The sequence below is a fragment of the Watersipora subatra genome, chromosome 7, assembly GCF_963576615.1.
Source record: "Watersipora subatra chromosome 7, tzWatSuba1.1, whole genome shotgun sequence".
NCBI lineage: Eukaryota > Metazoa > Bryozoa > Gymnolaemata > Cheilostomatida > Watersiporidae > Watersipora > Watersipora subatra.
The window spans coordinates 9,161,131-9,186,735 of record NC_088714.1 but is presented as its reverse complement, the minus strand read 5'-3'; the positions used below and the strand labels follow the sequence as shown (position 1 = coordinate 9,186,735).

Sequence of the window (25,605 nt, the reverse complement as noted above, 5' to 3'; positions counted from 1 at the left end):
AGTTTATGCCCAAAAACCCTACTATGAATCATTGCCTGACATGAAAGTTTGGCCATTTTGATATGACCGATGACGCAGATAGCACAATATAGTCTATGTACAAACATAAAGACTCTAGAAACACTCTAGAAGGTATCTAGAAACTCTAAAGACACTTCAGTGCTTCTAGAGACACTCTAGAGTGTTTCTAGAGTCTCTAGAGACTAGACTTTTAGCACTTTCTTAGATCACTGTCTCAGCGGTGTCCCTAATAAACCACAGTAAGGTACATGAGAGGAGTGATGCACTTTGGGTTTCCAATTAATGTTCCGCAGGCTAAAGTTTTGTTCAATATTTGCCAATTCGGTCAACCCAAATTTTTAGAATTCAACCGTAGAATTGTTTAAAATTTAGATACAGCAATAAAATTCACTGCAGAAACTCTTTAACATGAACTCTTGGTCAATGGTATAAGAAGAATCTCCCCCTGATCAGGCTGAGAATCACGTCTAGTCTACATACTTTTCATCACAGAAACAGTAATCTTATTGCAGTATTTGTTAATGACCTGCACTGAACCAGCAGTTAATAATAAACAATAAAGATTGTATGTCACCTCAGTGGTGCCCAATCATTTGCTTTTTGGTGACAAAGTATTTGTTGTGAAATTGGTATTCACACAAGGATCGCTATCATTCATATTTACATAGCAGTGAATAATACAGCCAAACTATGGAAACATAAATAAATTTGCAATCATATTTTACTAGCTGGAACTAATATGATAGCAAAACATTCATGATATAAGCATTGTTGCAGGAGTTTGTGTTCTAACAGAAGATTGTACTGCAGTATAAGAGTTCTAACAATTTATCCAATTCATAAGAACAGTTATGATGGAGGAAAGAAGATGTGTTCCCCAGGCTAGCAAAAGGATGAAACAGTATCGCAGGCAACAATTGCTTAGCTCTGTTTCAAGAGATGGTAGTGTAGTTTTGCAGTTGGTTCCCAAATGTCTTCAAGAAGCTCCAAGCATTTAGCAGTTTACTATTTAAGTAAAACTGTAGCAAATTAAAAATATGTGAAGTTTGTGGAAAGGATTACCAGCTGAAAAATATTGGCTTCAATGTTAAAAAGAAATTAAAGAATTTCTACTAGTGTATAGCAACACGATGTCTGTGGTGTAAGCTTTAGGCAGCTGCAGTCGCTAAGGTAGAATTAAAGGTAACACTATAAATATTAAATAATCAAACATAAATTTGTCAGAAAAAATGATCTAATTTCTAAGCATTGAAAAGTTTCAGAATAGAACATCTAAAATATATTTTTGTCACTGTATAACTTGAGTCAAGTCACTCACACATATGTGATACACCGAGCACCCAGTCGCTGGTTTATCTAAAATTGGCGTATTCAGAGAAGCTTTCTGCATAAGCACTCAGGACTTGATAGATGAACTCATATTGCTTCTACAATACACAAAAAAACATAGCAGTAGATATGTTGTGACAACTCACACACACTCTTTTAGATAAGCCGTTAGTTTGTTTTTGAGAATAGATAAAATTACATACTAGCATTAATACTCTCAAGTCGGTTTCCTAAAGACATAATTGCCGGACAACCATAATACTAAGATGATTTTGCTAATGGATTGAGTTAACAAAAATGTGAAAATTGTTAGCTGTTTGGTTAAAACGAACTCTTTTTGAAAAAAACTTTGGAGTACTGAGTTGATGATCAAAACAGTCATGAGTATATACGTATCAAAAACATATAACTATGTCACAAAATAGTATTGTCAGTTAACAATAGTTCTAATGGCTTAAAAGTAGTTGTTGTTTTCTGTAGTTACTTCTAAAGCAAAATGTAGTGGCACACTATTTAATCTGACAATTTCATGTTCATAAATAAAATACAAAAAATTACAGTTTAGTTTTTTTCCAAAACTTGTTCGCATAAAATACATTATTCAAAGAATTGGTGTTAAAATTAACCTCTTTTTAAATAATGATAGCAAACGTTGTGTTTCTTATATTACGCCCTTCAAAATTTGAAGTTCTGTATGTTAAATTCTTCAATTTTAGTTTTGTTCCATATTGACATACTCTCTAAGCTTTCAACATGCATAGTGGATAGTTGGTATAGTCTGTGATCCTAAAGTAAGAACTTGTTTATGTAGAAAATTGTAGAACATACAAAGTAGGGAATGAACTGAGGCCGTCGGTGCTTGGCCATCACCACAGGGTTATAGACGTCAGCCTCTTGCTCAGCTTTGAGTTTCTCAATGGCGTTATAAGAGATGATAAAGGTGCCACATCGAGTTGCCCCATTGCTGCAAATATAACCTCATGGCTTTAAACGTTTACCACCAAATTTGACACACACTACCTGGTCATGGGTGACAAGTTATAAGTTGACTCTTATTGAGTGACATCTTATCATGCATATGATGTAAATTTAGTTCTAATTGAATTTGAGATTGTTCAATCGATTGCTGAACAATACAGCCAATCGAGTACAAGCTGAACTCCAGCATAACAAAAAACAAAAAAATTTGCTTTGAACTCCAGCAAATTATCTAGAATGTAGCTAAAAAAGAAAGGCCTATTGGCTTTAATTAAAGTATATATTCTTATAGCAATTTATTCATTCCAGATTTTCTTGTAAAAATATTTGATTTACAAGGGATTGTAACATTTTTGCTTTGAGTTTGAGCAAGCAGTAGCTTTACCCAATAGTTTGCTATTTATTAACACAGAACCCTACAGCTTTTTGTTTTGCAATTGCTCCGGTTTAATTTGGGAATGTTACCCAACTATTAATTTTTTCAAGTCAAAATAACCCGTCCCAACTTGTTCGAGTTTTAAAGGTCTTATCTCATCTGTGGTTGTTGATTTACCAAATAGGGATTTCGAAGAGAATCTAAATCAAACTGTGTCAATAATGACAGGAGTTTTGATCAAAGGACCTTATAGCAAAGTTCATATGACAGTTAGAAATTGGGCTTAGAGGACTCTTCGCCAAATACGCTTGAAGGATTTTACGGCCACTAAAGGATAAGCCGAAAGTATAGTAACAGCATGTTTATTGGGTAAAAGGTTTTACTACAAAACATAAATAAAATACTTAAATAATGCGCACAATTACTTAATTTTAATGTAAGTAGGTAAAAAAGCTAAGCATAGCAAATAAAAGTTGTTCAAAGGTTGTCAGCAAATATATTCAAAAAAATGAAATTTTCACATGACTCGATTATAAACTGAAATTTTGTTATCAATATTTGATGGTTCCTTTATAAAAATTCCTTCAATTTATTATTTCAAACTGTCTAAATTTCAGATAGAACTGTTTTTAGTAATCGTACTTCCCCAGAGTAAACTTACTAATGCTACACTTCTTTGATGAAAGACTACTGAGGTAAATGCTTAGTTGGTCACATGACCTGCTGTCGAATGCATGACAGTGAACCCTCCATCAGCCAAAGGTCTGGGTATACTGTCAGTGTAGTAAAATTATAACATACTTGCAAGTGATGCAGACTCTGTTGTTCCCTGTTTGCTGTTGTTTTTTCTCAAGAATACCTTGTAATTGGATAATAGTCTCAGTAGAAGGTATGTCCGTCTCCCATTCCGTGGCAACAATAATCTGAACGCTTGCTGCCTTCATCTGCAACTCACAAAAACATAACTGTTAGCTTCATAGTATTACAAAAAAAGTTAGTCTAGCCAACAGGAATAGAAAAAACTAGAAAGATTAATCAACATTATAGCGATATCCGTATACACAAAGTTGCACTATGCACAAAAACGACAATCGTGAACCAGCAAAATATGAGAAGTTTTGTTGAAAATGGTTGGAACATAAAATTATTGCGGGATAAATAAGGTCATTTTTGTTTTACTATAGGCGAAAATGGATCACTTTTTAATGTTTTACTGACTATAGGTTGAGCTACGCATATTAAAGGTTGACTTGCAACAAAATTCACATTACCGTTATTTGATATGAAAAGATTCACCATGTCTTACTCTGTGGTGTTGTAGGTGCAAAATATGTGGAAAGGTGATTACAAGCTCTTAAAAGCTCAAAAACGAACAGAAAATCGCAGCCACACGAGACCGCCGTAGTTTGGATTCCCTTTCCAAAACGGCTCAAATGTGATATAGTTGTAAGAGATGGTTTCTGTTTACACTTCCTTGCAAGCTTACTCATCGAAATATTTTCACAAATATACTTCACGCATTCAGTAAAACTATGTCTATTGTTCCTACGTGTCTATTTTATCATCATTATAATGCTGTCACTTTTAGAAATGATATCTTATAACTTACCGTAAAATTCATTTAATTTTTTAGCCTTTGCTTGAAGGAGTACACGTCATTGTCTGATAATCATGACGAGCCTGTTGGTCACTTGTGATAATCGAAAAGTGCTGCAGAAATTATTTGCGAAGTATTGGGTCACATGATCAGATTACGACTTGACGATTAGACCAGGCCGAAACAAAACTGTAAAGTAGCGAGCATCTATATTTGATAGGGGGGTCTTCGGTAAAACCCGAAGTGTTTGTCATGAACTAGTACTACGATAAGTTTTATATTGAGCTTTGTATTGGCCTTTCAATTCACGTGAGAACATACGTGACAAGACGATAACCAAATTTCGTGGCTACGTCATCGAAATAAAGAGATTCCAATCTACGGCGGCTGTTCGTTTTTGAGCTTTTATAAGCTTGTAATCACATTTCCACATATTTGGCACTTACAACACAACCGAGTGAGACATGGTGAATCTTTTGATACCAAATAACTGTAATGTGAATTTTGTTGCAAGTCAACCTTTAAGCAAAGGATATCTGGATAACTTTTGGTTGTTTTCGAAGCTATAATGTCTTTCCATAAAAGAGAGTGCATTTATTTATGACAATGTGTGTATTTGGACTGCATATATTTACAATATGCAAAGCATTCCCAGAAAACATAATTGTAGCCACTTTTTCAGAAAACTTAGTCTTTGGAGTTGTCTATACAGTTTCAATGTTTACTTCATCTCACATGCCACTCATTTCAATCACTTCACCTTCAGCGGTGATGATCGGTTGAAAACTACAAACTGATAGAATACAATCGGCAGGGATGACTTACATTCTCAGGTTCGACTCTCAGAGAGACCTCTGTAGTCTGGCCAGACTGTTCAGTGCTGATACGGGAGATGGTATATGGTTTCACAACCAGACTCTCACCATCTTTCCTTGGATAAAATGGTACCTAAATACAACAAGAGCAATCAGATGAGCATCTATTTTATCAAGCTTTTTCTTAAAGGTAGCATGGCAGCAGAGTTTTTGTTTTCCACAAATAATTAATTTTTGATTACTGTGCAGATATAGAAAACATTTAGAACAAGTCTTCTTTCATATTTATAGTTTTAAAACATTCAACCTTCATTCTTGGAGTGCAGTCAACTTGAATGCATCATAGCATTCACAATCACCCTCTATTTTAATATCTCACTCAAAACATGCAAGACACTGCTATCTGCCTTCAGGCTATCTAAATAATGTTCTATTCTCTGCGCATCCACAACCTAGCGTATAAAGTGTTACTTCTGCGCCTTTGAGTAAGAACTACGACATCCAGTTGGTATTGTTTTACAAATTCCTACCTGCGCTCCTTCAAGCTGAGCTATCACATTTATATTTTGGTCAAGAACCATTTTCCAAAAGTCAGCCACGGTGTTAGAGAGAGGCAGCTGGGTAGCAATCCAATGATTCTTTTCTCTATGAGCCTGAAAAGTAGTTTTAATTGAAGTTTTAATTTGTGACCGAAGAATGGATTTTGCTCTTGCAATTATCTTTTTGGTGCTATTTGTCCCCCTTACACACGCATACATTCCTCTTAAAGCTGTAAAGAAGGAAAGTTTCAATCTTCAAGGCTAAGTTATAGCTCATAGAATACTTGAGCAAAGAAATACGTTCATGTGGTACAAATGGGCATTTTTATATTTCTACTTTTCGCGAAAGCCCGGTTGTTCTGCATTTACTGGCAGCACTACCAAACCAGCTAGTTCATAACAGTTATTACTCTAGCATCAATCTTAAACAGTGTCAGCTTGTGGCAATAGTTTAAGCATATTATTGACTATCAGCTTATAGCCTTATACGTAAGCATGTTCCTGTAAGCGGTTCTAGACAGTCTTATATACATGACTTTTATGTTTTAAGCTAATATACTGTAGTAGTTATGTTAAAGTTTGAATAAGAGGTATCGAGAGTAAAATTTTATTTCAAAAGACAAGATTTTTCTACACTTGTGAAAAAAATAAATTGTAGATTAACTCATTGCAAGTTTAATGTTATTGAGTAGTTATAAAGATTAAAGATAAAGTAGTTATAAAGATAGATAGTTATGTAGATAAAATAGTGAGCAGTAAGATGGAACGGTTATTAAAAGTAATCAGACTTGAGTGCTCTCACATGTTGTGCTATAAATAGGATGACACTTTTGTTTTTAGCAACAAGTAGATCAACAATGTGGAATGCAAACTTTGCTGATCAAGATAACTTGCTTTGCTTAGCCATCTTGAACAAACAACTTTTTAAGCAGTTTGGAAAAATGTTTTTGGTTAAATACGACATTAAAATAATTGATTGGGAAATGAAATTTTTTCCTGTAACAGAAGACGTTATTGACAACAAATAGTCAATTTTCTATGGCAATATGGAATGTACTGCGAGTAGCAAAAGCCTTATAATTGTGGCTGTAAAGAGGAAGGAAGTAGTTATCAGTTCAATGTGTATATAACTCCCCGTGAAACCACAATTTATCTTATTAGTTCTAAATACTGCCTAAGGCTATACGTTTGATTCAAAATCAAAACAAAGACTATTATGTTGTATATTGCAAGTGGTTCAGCACTGTTCACATAACAATCATTTATATATTGTTAAAAATGTTAATTATACTCGTAAAGAATACTCACATCAACGAGGACAGCATTGATATAGCTGTCACCTCCATCTCCAAGGAACAAACTGCTATGTGAAGCTACAATGTGCAGTCATTACAGTTAAACATCAAGATACGTGTAAGTAAGTATAGATAGAGACCAATATTTCTCTGCATAACCTGGAATTTTTGAATAAATCCTCTACTTGCTTACTGAAACCGTGGCTTATTTGTGATCAACACTCCAACACGCTTGTAGAACTTGGTAAGGTGTTCTCAAGTTCACAGAAATAAATACAGAGACATCTGACTAATCTTTTTCATATGGAGTGAATGAGCATTGTATAATTGAGTAAAAGTTAGTGTAGATTTAATCACTTGTCCGCAGCATAAAAGTTAAATATTTAACTGGTATTTCAGAAAGTACCTTAAAACATGCCATTTGCATCAGATTATTGGATTATATTTTGTCAATGAGCAGACAAAACAATCAATATCCACTTTTACTCTATCAAACTGCAATTTGGCTATTTGTATCATCTACGATAAAGGAGAAACCACAAAACATCTTCAAACTAAAACAGCTTTACGAAACACTATTGTTTTAACTGCCTTACAAGAACTGTTAGAATGCTGTGTTATAAAAAAACATATATTTTATTAACTGTTAACCAAGTGACATGAGATTACCTTTAAATCCAAATGTTTTCATACCAAAGTTTCAATATTGATTTGCACTCACAATTTACACAAACCAACTGGTAAGTCATTTAGCCACAAACCTGCTTGTTGAGGTCAAAATTTCTTTTCATTATTGATTTATACTTTTAATTTGCATGTAAACTACTGTAACTGGCAGACCTTGTTAGACAACAATATACATGTTAAAGTCAGCATACATATATGTATGCTGACTTAAACATGTCAGAGGGTATATATACTCTCTGACTGCTGCTAAAGGTATACATATATCTCCAAACTCGTCGACACAAAACCATGAAAACAATTAAATTCATCAGCATCTTTAGCTCAATCCTTTTTGAGCAGGAGTAAAAGGTAGTTTTACCATGAAAACTTATAATTAGCTGAAAAGAAGAGTGGGAGTAGCCCTTGTTCAAAGAAGTAATTCAATTGCCTCTGCCTCATGAGAAGCTTCATTTTGCCTCTTCTCTGACATCACTCTAGACTAGGTTTTACGAAGTTGCTTTGCTCTGAAGTTGCGGGTGTGTGCTTCACCCTTTCACATGTTTAAATGAATACACTCAACAATAGGTATTACATACCACTTGACACTCTGTCATGTAATGTTTGGCACTAAATAACAAAGGATAGGTGATACCTGTCGCTACATGGTGAAATAACTACATAGCCTTTTGCACTACACAGTGCTTGTCGAAGTATGCCATTTGAAATTGTCATTAGCACATAAAATTATACAGCGTCTGGGACTACATTCAGTCAAGATATACAGAGCAAGCAACACAACATGACACCTGGCACTATGGAGCACCGGACATGACATAATGTTTCATATCATATTAGACCCAACACTACCTACTTCCTGGCAGTACACAATACTTGACAGTATTTATACCTTAGTACTTCATAACACTTTGCACAACATAATACCTGGCAATATTTCAGAGAATCTATTCTTCTCTCTGTTTTCTGGCTCTTTTCCCGCACTGCAGTCAAACTTGGCCAATTCCACTCTTTGTTCAATGTGCTACAGTAGCAAAAAAAATCTTTTGCGGAGCAAAATCAATAACTTTTCATCCATTAACCTCTGTAAAAGATTTTTTCATATTTGGCTAGACTGGCTATATCTAAAGTTTAAAGCTTTGATACCCAATAAACAACTGAAAACAGCTCCAAAAGAAAAAAGATTGATTGAACTGATAGCAAGTTGACACCACTGCTAGCTTGGTGACATGACAAACACTAACAGCGAGTAATTTCACTAGATATTTACTGCAGAGAGCACAAATAATGACAGCTACTGTGTATCATCCCTCAATTTAGAACCATTACTTAACTGTTATGTAGACAAATAACCCTATTGTTTTGTTTACATTTGGCATCAATACATGTAGAGTAATGTAATGGTGTTTGACAACTCTGAAATTTACTGTTGTAAAACTAATCAACTCAATACCGCATACACTGATTTTATTCAAAAGCCAAGCTCTATTAATTAAATTGGACGACTTGATTTTCAGAAAAATTTTCTAAACTTCGTCCTGAACTTTAGTAATGGAACTACAGAAAATACTCAAACAGCATATAATTCTAAATTGAACTATTGTTTTCAAATAGGTGTCATGATCATAAAAATAAAGCGGCATGATGGGTCAAAAATACTATTCAGAACACCGCTTTTAATCAATCCTTTTCACCCATATAGACAATCATGCAGCTAAGCAACTTTAGAGCACCACCAGCTTACTTTAGCTTAGGTGGGACCTACTGAAGTTATCACAGACTAAAAGATAACTGAACTGTTTGCTAATGCTTTCTAAATAGATAAGCTAGTGAGAAAGTTCTTTGTTACATAGCTCGGGTTGGTGATATACCAAAGGTTAGCTCAAGGGCGTGTGTGGTAAAGGATTGATTAGAAACCAGTTTTATTTCATGAGCGGCAAGAATGATGTCATATTCTTGTACACAATGTCAAGGACTTTTAACCAGCCTGAATCTTTGCCCTGTGGCAAATATCCAATAGGTATTATACCTCCTTCTAACTAAAGTCAAAGCAATCAATCTTTTATTGAGAAACTACACAGATCTATGCAATTAAAAACAGCTAGCTACCTTTTTTGAAACCCTAGTCAAACTAGAGAAGGATTTCATTTCTTGATCCCTTATAAACGTTGAAACAACCAAATTGAGTTGCCTGCACTTTTTAGCTAAACTACTTGGTATGTTCATTGAAAATTGGAAAATTTACTGCAATAAACCTGCTGATAAGCAACTATGGGAATCTTATAAACTACAGTGAAGCCAAGCATTGAACCTTTAAAATTTAGCTATCACTATCAACAAGTGATACAACAAATTCATACCTTCTGTTTGTTGTTTCTGCTCCTATCAATCTGTGCAATAATAATAAACGTGCACTTTTGGTGCTTTCAGCATGCTGTACCACTGATATCAGAAAAACTTGATTATCAGTTTTCATCGCCACCATTCATTATCTTTTTATGGTGTCTAGCGACAAAGTGGCATCAGCTACCACATGAAAACAGCCTGAATAAAAGGTAAAAGGTGGCTGGCCTCAACATGTGTACTGGATGGATAACACCAGATTAAAAACGTTGAATATTCTTAATCTGCCATACAGTCATGAGCTAATAGTGGGACAAGGAGTTGACAAGCAGAAAGTATAAGAATTATCAGAAAAGTTAATACTTTAAGTCAACCTTTTGGACTGAGAAGAGGCTGAACAGAGTCAACTAACAAAGAGCATCCATTAGCAAAATAATCGTATGCCCTATTATGATATAAAATTGTATTATTAACATTATTATTATTGTGTTCCTATTATTATTGTGTACCCTATTATTATATAACATTATACTATTACTATCATTATTATTGTGTACCCTATTATTATATAGCATTATACTATTATTATCATTATTATTGTGTACCCTATTATTATATAACATTATACTATTATTATTATTATTATTATTGTGTACCCTATTATTATATATCATTATACTATTATTATCATTATCATTGTGTACCCTATTATTATATAACATTATACTATTATTATCATTATTATTGTGTACCCTATTATTATATATCATTATACTATTATTATCATTATTATTGTGTACCCTATTGTTATATAACATTATACTATTATTATCATTATTATTGTATACCTTATTATTATATATCATTATACTATTATTATCATTATTATTGTGTACCCTATTATTATACAACATTATACTATTATTATTATTATTATTATTGTGTACCCTATTATTATATAACATTATACTATTATTAACATTATTATTATTATGTTCCCTATTATTATATAACAATATAATATTATTATCATTATTATTGTGTACCCTATTATTATATAACATTATACTATTATTATTATTATTATTATTGTGTATCCTATTATTATATAACATTATACTATTATTATCATTATTATTGTGTACCCTATTATTATATATCATTATACTATTATTATCATTATTATTGTGTACCCTATTATTATATAACATTATACTATTATTATCATTATTATTGTGTACCCTATTATTATATATCATTATACTAATATTATCATTATTATTGTGTACCCTATTATTATATATCATTATACTATTATTATTATTATTATTGTGTACCTTATTATTATATAACATTATACTATTATTATCACTATTATTGTGTACCCTATTATTATATATCATTATACTAATATAATCATTATTATTGTGTACCCTATTATTATATAGCATTATACTATTATTATCATTATTATTGTGTACCCTATTATTATATAACATTATACTATTATTATCATTATTATTGTGTACCCTATTATTATATAACATTATACTATTATTATCATTATTATTGTGTACCTTATTATTATATAACATTATACTATTATTATTATTATTATTATTGTGTATCCTATTATTATATAACATTATACTATTATTATCATTATTATTGTGAACCCTATTATTATATATCATTATACTATTATTATCATTATTATTGTGTACCCTATTATTATATAACATTATACTATTATTATCATTATTATTGTGTACCCTATTATTATATATCATTATACTGATATTATCATTATTATTGTGTACCCTATTATTATATATCATTATACTATTATTATTATTATTATTGTGTACCTTATTATTATATAACATTATACTATTATTATCACTATTATTGTGTACCCTACTATTATATATCATTATACTAATATAATCATTATTATTGTGTACCCTATTATTATACAACATTATACTATTATTATTATTATTATTATTGTGTACCCTATTATTATATAACATTATACTATTATTAACATTATTATTATTATGTACCCTATTATTATATAACAATATAATATTATTATCATTATTATTGTGTACCCTATTATTTTATAACATTATACTATTATTATTATTATTATTATTGTGTATCCTATTATTATATAACATTATACTATTATTATCATTATTATTGTGTACCCTATTATTATATATCATTATACTATTATTATTATTATTATTGTGTACCTTATTATTATATAACATTATACTATTATTATCATTATTATTGTGTACCCTATTATTATATATCATTATACTAATATTATCATTATTATTGTGTACCCTATTATTATATATCATTATACTATTATTATTATTATTATTATTGTGTACCTTATTATTATATAACATTATACTATTATTATCACTATTATTGTGTACCCTATTATTATATATCATTATACTATTATTATTATTATTATTGTGTACCTTATTATTATATAACATTATACTATTATTATCACTATTATTGTGTACCCTATTATTATATATCATTATAATAATATTATCATTATTATTGTGTACCCTATTATTATATAGCATTACACTATTATTATCATTATTATTGTGTACCCTATTATTATATATCATTATACTATTATTATCATTATTATTGTGTACCCTATTATTATATAACATTATACTAATATTATCATTATTATTGTGTACCCTATTATTATACAACATTATACTATTATTATCATTATTATTGTGTACCCTATTATTATATATCATTATACTATTATTATCATTATTATTGTGTACCCTATTATTATATATCATTATACTATTATTATCATTATTATTGTGTACCCTATTATTATATAACATTATACTAATATTATCATTATTATTGTGTACCCTATTATTATACAACATTATACTATTATTATCATTATTATTGTGTACCCTATTATTATATAACATTATACTAATATTATCATTATTATTGTGTACCCTATTATTATATAACATTATACTATTATTATCATTATTATTGTGTACCCTATTATTATATAACATTATACTAATATTATCATTATTATTGTGTACCCTATTATTATATAACATTATACTATTATTATCATTATTATTGTGTACCCTATTATTATATAACATTATACTATTATTATCATTATTATTGTGTACCCTATTATTATATATCATTATACTATTATTATCATTATTATTGTGTACCCTATTATTATATATCATTATACTATTATTATTATTATTATTATTGTGTACCTTATTATTATATAACATTATACTATTATTATCACTATTATTGTGTACCCTATTATTATATAACATTATACTAATATTATCATTATTATTGTGTACCTTATTATTATATAACATTATACTATTATTATCACTATTATTGTGTACCCTATTATTATATATCATTATACTAATATTATCATTATTATTGTGTACCCTATTATTATATATCATTATACTATTATTATTATTGTGTACCTTATTATTATATAACATTATACTATTATTATCACTATTATTGTGTACCCTATTATTATATATCATTATACTAATATTATCATTATTATTGTGTACCCTATTATTATATAGCATTATACTATTATTATCATTATTATTGTGTACCCTATTATTATATATCATTATACTATTATTATCACTATTATTGTGCACCCTATTATTATATAACATTATACTATTATTATCATTATTATTGTGTACCTTATTATTATATAACATTATACTATTATTAACATTATTATTATTATGTACCCTATTATTATATAACAATATAATATTATTATCATTATTATTGTGTATCCTATTATTATATAACATTATACTATTATTATCATTATTATTGTGTACCCTATTATTATATAACATTATACTATTATTATCATTATTATTGTGTACCCTATTATTATATAGCATTATACTATTATTATTATTATTATTATGTACCCTATTATTATACAACATTATACTATTATTATCATTATTATTGTGTACCCTATTATTATATAACATTATACTATTATTAACATTATTATTATTATGTACCCTATTATTATATAACAATATAATATTATTATCATTATTATTGTGTACCCCATTATTATACAACATTATACTATTATTATTATTATTATTATTGTGTACCCTATTATTATATAACATTATACTATTATTAACATTATTATTATTATGTACCCTATTATTATATAACAATATAATATTATTATCATTATTATTGTGTACCCTATTATTATACAACATTATACTATTATTATTATTATTATTATTGTGTACCCTATTATTATATAACATTATACTATTATTAACATTATTATTATTATGTACCCTATTATTATATAACAATATAATATTATTATCATTTTTATTGTGTACCCTATTATTATACAACATTATACTATTATTATTATTATTATTATTGTGTACCCTATTATTATATAACATTATACTATTATTAACATTATTATTATTATGTACCCTATTATTATATAACAATATAATATTATTATCATTATTATTGTGTACCCTATTATTATATAACATTATACTATTATTGTTATTATTATTATTGTGTATCCTATTATTATATAACATTATACTATTATTATCATTATTATTGTGTACCCTATTATTATATATCATTATACTATTATTATCATTATTATTGTGTACCCTATTATTATATAACATTATACTATTATTATCATTATTATTGTGTACCCTATTATTATATATCATTATACTAATATTATCATTATTATTGTGTACCCTATTATTATATATCATTATACTATTATTATTATTATTATTGTGTACCTTATTATTATATAACATTATACTATTATTATCACTATTATTGTGTACCCTATTATTATATATCATTATACTAATATAATCATTATTATTGTGTACCCTATTATTATATAGCATTATACTATTATTATCATTATTATTGTGTACCCTATTATTATATAACATTACACTATTATTATCATTATTATTGTGTACCCTATTATTATATAACATTATACTATTATTATCATTATTATTGTGTACCCTATTATTATATAACATTATACTATTATTATTATTATTATTATTATTGTGTATCCTATTATTATATAACATTATACTATTATTATCATTATTATTGTGTACCCTATTATTATATATCATTATACTATTATTATCATTATTATTGTGTACCCTATTATTATATAACATTATACTATTATTATCATTATTATTGTGTACCCTATTATTATATATAATTATACTAATATTATCATTATTATTGTGTACCCTATTATTATATATCATTATACTATTATTATTATTATTATTATTGTGTACCTTATTATTATATAACATTATACTATTATTATCACTATTATTGTGTACCCTATTATTATATATCATTATACTAATATAATCATTATTATTGTGTACCCTATTATTATACAACATTATACTATTATTATTATTATTATTATTATTATTGTGTACCCTATTATTATATAACATTATACTATTATTAACATTATTATTATTATGTACCCTATTATTATATAACAATATAATATTATTATCATTATTATTGTGTACCCTATTATTATATAACATTATACTATTATTATTATTATTATTGTGTATCCTATTATTATATAACATTATACTATTATTATCATTATTATTGTGTACCCTATTATTATATATCATTATACTATTATTATCATTATTATTGTGTACCCTATTATTATATAACATTATACTATTATTATCATTATTATTGTGTACCCTATTATTATATATCATTATACTAATATTATCATTATTATTGTGTACCCTATTATTATATATCATTATACTATTATTATTATTATTGTGTACCTTATTATTATATAACATTATACTATTATTATCACTATTATTGTGTACCCTATTATTATATATCATTATACTAATATAATCATTATTATTGTGTACCCTATTATTATATAGCATTATACTATTATTATTATTATTATTATTGTGTACCTTATTATTATATAACATTATACTATTATTATCACTATTATTGTGTACCCTATTATTATATATCATTATAATAATATTATCATTATTATTGTGTACCCTATTATTATATATCATCATATTATTATTATTATTATTATTATTGTGTACCTTATTATTATATAACATTATACTAATATTATCATTATTATTATGTACCCTATTATTATATAACATTATACTATTATTATCACTATTATTGTGTACCCTATTATTATATATCATTATACTAATATTATCATTATTATTGTGTACCCTATTATTATATAACATTATACTATTATTATCATTATTATTGTGTACCCTATTATTATATAACATTATACTATTATTATCACTATTATTGTGTACCCTATTATTATATATCATTATACTAATATTATCATTATTATTGTGTACCCTATTATTATATAACATTATACTATTATTATCATTATTATTGTGTACCCTATTATTATATATCATTATACTAATATTACCATTATTATTGTGTACCTTATTATTATATATCATTATACTAATATTATCATTATTATTGTGTACCCTATTATTATATAACATTATACTATTATTATCATTATTATTGTGTACCCTATTATTATATATCATTATACTAATATTATCATTATTATTGTGTACCTTATTATTATATATCATTATACTAATATTATCATTATTATTGTGTACCCTATTATTATATAACATTATACTATTATTATCATTATTATTGTGTACCCTATTATTATATAACATTATACTATTATTATCACTATTATTGTGTACCCTATTATTATATATCATTATACTAATATTATCATTATTATTGTGTACCCTATTATTATATAGCATTATACTATTATTATCATTATTATTATGTACCCTATTATTATATAACATTATACTATTATTATCATTATTATTGTGTAGCCTATTATTATATAACATTATACTAATATTATCATTATTATTGTGTACCCTATTATTATATAACATTATACTATTATTATTATTATTATTGTGTACCCTATTATTATATAACATTATACTATTATTATCATTATTATTGTGTAGCCTATTATTATATAACATTATACTAATATTATCATTATTATTGTGTACCTTATTATTATACAACATTATACTATTATTATCATTATTATTGTGTACCCTATTATTATATAACATTATAATATTATTATCATTATTATTGTGTACCCTATTATTATATATCATTATACTATTATTATCATTATTATTGTGTACCCTATTATTATATAACATTATAATATTATTATCATTATTATTGTGTACCCTATTATTATATATCATTATACTATTATTATCATTATTATTGTGTACCCTATTATTATATATCATTACACTATTATTATCATTATTATTGTGTAGCCTATTATTATATAACATTATAATATTATTATCACTATTATTGTGTACCCTATTATTATATAACATTATACTATTATTATCATTATTATTGTGTAGCCTATTATTATATAACATTATACTATTACTATCATTATTATTGTGTACCCTATTATTATATATCATTATACTATTATTATCATTATTATTGTGTACCCTATTATTATATATCAATATACTATTATTATTACTATTATTGTGTACCTTATTATTATATAACATTATACTATTATTATCACTATTATTGTGTACCCTATTATTATATATCATTATAATAATATTATCATTATTATTGTGTACCCTATTATTATATATCATTATACTATTATTATTATTATTGTGTACCTTATTATTATGTAACATTATACTATTATTATCACTATTATTGTGTACCCTATTATTATATATCATTATACTAATATTATCATTATTATTGTGTACCCTATTATTATATAGCATTATACTATTATTATCATTATTATTATGTACCCTATTATTATATAACATTATACTATTATTATCATTATTATTGTGTAGCCTATTATTATATAACATTATACTAATATTATCATTATTATTGTGTACCCTATTATTATATAACATTATACTATTATTATTATTATTATTGTGTACCCTATTATTATATAACATTATACTATTATTATCATTATTATTGTGTAGCCTATTATTATATAACATTATACTAATATTATCATTATTATTGTGTACCTTATTATTATACAACATTATACTATTATTATCATTATTATTGTGTACCCTATTATTATATAACATTATACTATTATTATCACTATTATTGTGTACCTTATTAATATATAACATTATACTATTATTATCATTAGTATTATGTACCCTATTATTATATAACATTATATTAATATTATCATTATTATTATTGTGTACCCTATTATTATATATCATTATACTAATATTATCATTATTATTGTGTACCCTATTATTATATAACATTATACTATTATTATCATTATTATTGTGTACCCTATTATTATATATCATTATACTAATATTATCATTATTATTGTGTACCCTATTATTATACATCATTATACTATTATTATCATTATTACTGCGTACCTTATTATTATATAACATTATACTATTATTATCATTATTATTGTGTACACTATTATTATATAATATTATACTATTATTATAATTATTATTGTGTACCCTATTATTATATAACATTATACTATTATTATCATTATTATTGTGTACCTTATTATTATATTGTTCACATTATTACCATGTACCACATTATTATATAACATATTATTAACTTTATCATTGCATACCCTATAATTATATAGCACTATATTGTTGTTACCATTATAATTTTGTACCTTATTATGGTCTACTGATTCAGACAATCATACACAGTGTAGGGTACAGTATGATAAGATTTCAATATGATGAATAACTTCCAACTTATTGCTTCACGTATATGAAATAGTTGACTACACAGTGCCATCTCTTTGACTATCTGCGTTTTGTGGCATTAGCTATAAGCATTGCTGTTTGACAGAGGGTGGTTCTGAAGAAAGTTTCAAGCTTTAGAAACCAGTAAGTTACTCATGAAAGAGCCTGAATCTGCCAGTCTTTAAATGCACAAACGGCCATCCAATGTAGCGTAAGTATTGGCAAGAAAGTTTCCAATGGTGTCTCAGTAAAGACAATTTGCCTTATCCTAATCTTGGCTTTTCTCCTAAAGCTTGGCTTATATCTTAATGCTTGGCTTATCTCCTAAAGCTCAAACATCTATTATCACACATATTATTACTTACCAGAAACTCTTCAGCAATGACATCTTGTCCCGCTTTTTGGCTGGTCAATTTTCTTTCAAGGTCAGCAGCTGGGCAGACAAATTGGGAGGTAATCAGGAACTCTACCACTGCCTTATATAAGAAATGATACTGGTCCTACAATATAAATGACTTTATGTGAAGTACACCATAAATACCATGTTAGCTTCTTTTACCTTTTGAGGTGATAGCTTAAACAATGGTCTTGCAAGTGTGTTCTTCGAAGCAACCAACATTTGTTGTCTTGTGATACTGATTTCAAATTTAATTATGCAACAGTCGCATGTATCAGAGGTAAATGTCATCTTGTGAGCTTTAATCTTACCATTTAAGATACATGTATTGACATAGGACAATCACCTTTTTTGCAACTCAGGTATGCAATAAATTAGCCAGTTGAAAATGAGTTTTTACAATCTTTTTGAGTGCTTCAACAAGAAAAGTACAACAGCTACAACAAGGCCATTTCTTGGTCAAGTATTAGTTGCCTACCACTGTCTGAATCATGCATGGACGTCGAGCTCTCATTTCTTTAACAAAGCTGAATGCATTAACAGCCTTCTCTGCTGCCACTTGCCGCAGGAGTGTATCCATTGATATATAGGTCCCAGTACGTCCCACACCGGCACTGTGTAAAGTTGCATTAAATGTTAACACGTTGAAAATGGTGGACATCTTTTAAAAAAGACTTGCGTTGAATTATTTTATAGTAGATACATTTGGCCTCGATATTGCCTAAATATTTGAACAGAGGAAAACTAATAACAGAACAGATATGTAAAAGGACTGTAACATCACCAACTATTCAAAAGATACTCTTCTTAGAGCCAAACTTTGCAACTTTGGGTCAAAGGTAATGAGTAGTACATAGACAAGGTATGATTAGCTAGAATCAGTTCATATCACTTCAACTGTGATAACTTTAATTAAAAACTAAAAAAAATTTTATATTTAAAAATAAAAAACATCAGAGTTCTAAATTAGGATTAAAAATGTTTTAACCAAAGATGTTTTAGAGATACAATTATTTATGTTACAAACTGCAACAGGCCTATTCTGCTCGGCTAATACCAGTATTTTTTACAGCTTGAATAAGCATTTTTTTAAATTTATATAATTGTTTTCTTTTGAAAACCTTATAAGTGCTTTCTTGCATCACCTCCCTTCTTAGTCTTTCCTTCTTAGCCTTCCTTTTCCTACCCGTTGTTTACAACCTCTCCTTTTCAAGACTTACCTTACCAATTGTCCATGATAAACCCTCTCTTACTAACCCTTCGTTATAAGTCTTTTCTTGCACTCTCTTCCTCACTCATCATCTCATATAAAACCTATTTGATAAGTATTTCTCAAAACTAAATTCATTTTTGGCAGTTGTGGTAATGTCTACACTGAAACAAAGAAACAGATTTTCACCTGCAGTGTACGAGCCTCAATGAGTCCTTCTGGCGGAATGTGAAAGCCTGGATCTTAGAGAAAAAAGTCACATAGGGACCAATGTCTTTAGGTACTCCGTGGTCTGGCCAGGTCAAGTAGTTGAAATGCTTAATGCTTCGAGTTTGACCATCCTAAAAACAGCCGAAAGTGATATCAGTTTGCATATTATCCGTATGTTACATAGATGAAAGCCACCGATGCTTGTGAGTGAAAATTCAGCCAGAAATGTTAAATGTCCATATGGAGTTTGATAGACCGGGTGGAATAAAGGTTTTAAGGCTGAATATCGTTAGGACAAACTTACAAAGTCTTGTTCTCATAGTCTAAGTAAATAACCAAAAACTTTAATAGATAGAATGAAGGCACTTTAGCTTTACCATGAATAAACAGTATTCGTGCAAATAATACCCTTGTGACAGATAAAGTTGGTGTGGTTGGATTACACTTCTATTGGCATAACTTCAGCATGTTGTAGCTCGTTAGTAATACCAATATTATTGCTCATACGCTAACTATGTGAGCAACAACCACCTTTTTGCTTTTTTAAAAAGTTACTGAAATCATTTAATCTGACTTCGTGATCAAATGTTTTGCAGTTAAAAATGATTGATAAGGATCTTCTCAATACTCTCCGTTGCATAATTCTTGAGGAAATGTACACCTAAAAGTGAACTTCAAAAATTAATTTGTATAGAGAAGGCAGGTCTTATCTCACACCTTTGTAACTTGAAATGTTCTGACAGTAAAATCAGCCCAGACTTCTGGAGAAGTCTGTGTTACTTCTATATCTCTAAATGTCATCACGTCTTCTGGTTCATCTGGCCAATATTGTACACATTTTACCTGGAACATATACACTATATACAGCTCAAACATAATAGAGCTGCCAATTTTGTAGCTCATTTAAGAGATTAGCTAAAATACATGTATATACTCTATGTAAAATATATACCATAAAAAATGTTTAATGCTTTCAAGGTCAGCGCACCGCTTACAATATCGGTCAGTAAATTTTGACAGCATCTATGAATATGTTATCGAGTCATGAATTCTATTCACAATTCAATCAATGTATCCTTATCTTGGCACATCGACTAAACCTGTTTTTATCAGTTTAAGATAACAGATGTGATGGTTTGCTCACAGTACATGTATGTGTAGTAGCTGTATACATATGCAGAAATGATTCTGTACTTAAAAATTTAAAAAGTTTTTAAATTTTCAGGATTAACTTTTAGTCTAGCTGATAGTGTTTGAATTCTGCAGGATGGAGTTTTGATCGGCCACTGTTTGGGTAATAAAAACTCATTCTCATCTTGAACATTACACAATCATTAATATACTGAAAATGAAAGTGTAACCAATCACACAATCTTACTAGTCACACAAACATCTGCATCAAAACTTATAATAAAAACACTGAAATGTGTCACTCATACCCCACAACCAATGTACAATCAACAGCATAAGGTTATATGTGCAATTATTAAAAAATATAAAACCTACCCATATGCAACAAATAATAGTTTCAATGCTGTAATTCCTACCCTTCCATATTCTATGGCACCTGTCACCATGACTATCACTCTGATCTTTTGCTGCCAGATCATAAGCCAGAAATCATCTACAGTTGTTTCAGTGGGTCCTGTAACAGTTGAAATACTGAATATTATTTGATCGTTTCAAAGCTGATAGCAGCTCAAACTCTAAATTGTCATGATTGAATATCAGTTGGTTTCCTTGAAACTAAAATTTAACCTAATCTCTAAGTTTTAAAGATTTGATTGAATAAACTTTCAAAACTCAAGAAATTAATAGAAACACCATTAAAAATTAATAAAACTTCATGAGCTAAAAAGGACTAAAATATATATGTTAGGAGGAAATTGCATCTTAATCACTAGCATTATAGCATGAAAGTAGCTGTATCTTTTAGCACCAATTAGTCAGAGAAAAACTAAATCTAGTGTCTATAGGCTGTCTATTATTATAGTTGTCCAAACAACTATAAACAAGCTCATAGATCAAGTCTAGCCTTTAAAACTTTAAATTGATCTAATTCATAAAATCTACTAAAGCTTCCAAACACAAGCACTTATCAATTTTCAAAATTTTGATTAAAATACTTTCATCTGTCAATAATTATAATTGTACCACATCTACACGTATTTATCAACTTCCTTTAATGCTCTAACATCATTATGTAACTAAACTCTTCAATCTGTACTAATCGTTGAAAGCAGTTGCAGGTAATGGAGCCATAGTATCTGTAATCAGTGCTTGGTGTGGTGTTCTAAGAATATTGAAAAGTCTATGAGTAAACATATAAAACAAACAAGATAACGGTATAATCACTAATGGCTATTGACAATAAGCATTCTCCTCAACCCCCTGCTGTGCCTATAGAATTGACACCCTTGCAAGCAAACACCTGTAAAACCACACCTAAGAACATATGATCTATGATACTCAACATGCGGTAACTGCTTCAAGACAAGCTAAAAAATAGGAATCATGCTGGTGAGCAATTTGGTTCGAAATGCAAGATGATAGTTACAAGTGCAAGATTAACCCGCCGTGCTTCGATAATTAGCAGAAAATTTGCTCTCACCTTGCGCTGCGATATATGTGATCTCCTTCTTATAGCCCTACACAAACAGTCAGTAGGAATTGTAATGTTGAGGGAGCCCTAGTACTGTATATTACAATGAGGCGTACTGATAACTTACGCTAGACCAACAGCAGCTATGGTAAAACATTCCACACTAATAATATCCTAGGATAATTTTATAACCATGTCACTGCAATGAAATGGGTTTTCTACAAGTTTCTGATTTCCGTCAAAAGCAGCTGTTCTCATGTATGATATAAATGATTGAGCATTGCTAAAAACCTCTGTTGAGACATATTTTTGAGACAATCAGAGGATTTAAGGTGAAATAAGTAGCTGAATTAGGCTAAATTTTTCTATTTTTCACAAATTTGTAGAAGCTAAAGTTGAAAAATATAATATGTAATACACGCGTCTCATTTTGAGCTTAAGAATGGCCTCTAAGTGCTCAAACTCACACTTCTTACACCGCCTTGTTTCGGATGGTTAATTCAGAGTATTATGAACTGAAAAGTTTACAAGAGGTCAAGACAGTCTTACCTAATTCATCTGCAATGCTCTTTCAGTTGTCAACCAGTAGTCAATATAATATCAACCAAATTATATTGTTTGTTAGCTTAGTCTATCAAAAAGAGAAACATCAAAAAATAAAAAAATTATTTTTTATTTTATTACTGCACAAACAATTCTTGGTTAAGGCATTTTTCCAATCCTGTAGCACAGACGATGACTAACTGTTTTTGGTCTAGAGCTATTTGTAAGTCAGCAAAGTTGCAGAGCTTAGTCGATGTCTTCAAACTTAGCAGCTCACCAGTTGGTAAGCCAATACCTAAACTTATAGCCTTTCCTTAAACGTTGATGCACCAATTTCTCTTATATTTCTAGCAGAGTTAATTGGAAAACCATAATAAAACAATAAACAAAGCTAGTTGCTAGTACAACTCAGTGGTGGTCTTAACGCAGAACGTGAACAGCTGTTCACTAAACCTTTAACAAACATTAGAGTAGATTTGGTACATTAGTTAACAAGTATTGATTAAACTGGTACAATAACAGTAAACGTAAAACAACGAAACTGGACTTGAGGAACAGTTTTTTTTAACTGAAAATAAGAAAACATTGCAGAAATTGTAAAACAGACGACACACCTGAATGTATGAAGCATTGATGTAGTCCGTAGATCTTTTGCTGGCAGCATGATCAGGCTTCAGCTTAACTCTGTAACTATCAGCTTAAAAAGAGAAAATACTAGTTCTTAGATAAATAAAAACATTAATTCTAGCTCAACTGCTTGTATAAAAATTAGCTGATACATTAGTAACAGCCCATGTGCGAAACAAACAAGTGGTACATACATAATGAAAGTTTATGGAGGACGAGTGTACTTTAGCTTGTCTAAAGATTCGCAAACATAAGTCAAATAATCAAAGTATGACTACCATGGGCCTACTCAAGTAAACTTGAATCAATCATAAATTTTCCTGATAATTTTGAGCCAATATTTTCCTGCTTTAAACTATTCAAATACTAACCTGGATAAAGTCCCTTATAACGGCTCTTTCCCCTGTTCTCTGCTAGCAGTGCAGCATCCATAACTGGTTTAGGCAAGGCCTCCAACATCTAAAAAACAGCGTAGTATAAACCAAGCCGGTATTATCAATCTTGCCTGCCTAAATCTGCCAGAGACAAAAAACTACACATTGACTTATCTTGCCAAGGTTTGAAAGACTTGAGAGGGTCAATGACTAAAAAGAACCCAACTTTACACATTGGCTGGTCTGAGTTAGGAAATTAAAACAGTTCCAATGTAAAGGCATTGCCAGGCTAAAATGCCTCACATGCTAGTACGGCCCAACAATTTTTGAGAGAAATTTGCGAGCAAGGCAGCTTTACCAGTTCGTAGACACTTCAGTTGCTTACTTAGTAACGTACAATTGCCTTACATACAATACCTGGAGTGAATGCTGTAAATAATAAGTACTGCGAGTATTATAAGTACTGTAAGTACTTACAGTGACTACTGTAAGTACTTGCATTGACAACTCTAAGTATGCACAGTTACAATAGGCCTACTTGATCCGTAGTAAGAAGATTAATAATATCTTGCGATATTA

General features: G+C 28.4%; 1 protein-coding gene across 1 annotated transcript; it reads right to left on the bottom strand.

Annotated features, from left to right (window-relative positions):
- Positions 1 to 1,373: 1,373 nt before the first annotated feature.
- LOC137400397 (receptor-type tyrosine-protein phosphatase epsilon-like) lies at positions 1,374 to 25,096 on the bottom strand. The gene is made up of 15 exons (XM_068086725.1): positions 25,024 to 25,096; positions 24,640 to 24,722; positions 23,492 to 23,528; positions 22,428 to 22,525; positions 21,598 to 21,723; positions 20,860 to 21,011; positions 19,939 to 20,074; positions 19,429 to 19,563; positions 8,559 to 8,655; positions 6,964 to 7,028; positions 5,647 to 5,769; positions 5,127 to 5,249; positions 3,506 to 3,648; positions 2,179 to 2,314; positions 1,374 to 1,448 (listed from the first exon to the last, which is right to left on the bottom strand). The coding sequence occupies exons 1-15, from the start codon at positions 25,082 to 25,084 to the stop codon at positions 1,374 to 1,376; spliced, it is 1,590 nt and encodes a 529-aa protein (XP_067942826.1). The 5' UTR covers positions 25,085 to 25,096.
- Between the last annotated feature and the right edge of the window lie 509 nt (positions 25,097 to 25,605).

What these genes read in the sequence shown, in the direction of transcription:
- LOC137400397 (XM_068086725.1), bottom strand. Translation starts at nt 25,084, where the DNA reads ATGGATGCTGCACTGCTAGCAGAGAACAGGGGAAAGAGCCGTTATAAG. An exon ending in CATGCATGATTCAGACAGTG is followed by an intron (nt 19,564 to 19,938) that starts GTAGGCAACTAA and finishes TTTATATTGTAG; the next exon opens with GACCAGTATCATTTCTTATA. An exon ending in AGAGTCTGCATCACTTGCAA is followed by an intron (nt 2,315 to 3,505) that starts GTATGTTATAAT and finishes TTATATTTGCAG; the next exon opens with CAATGGGGCAACTCGATGTG.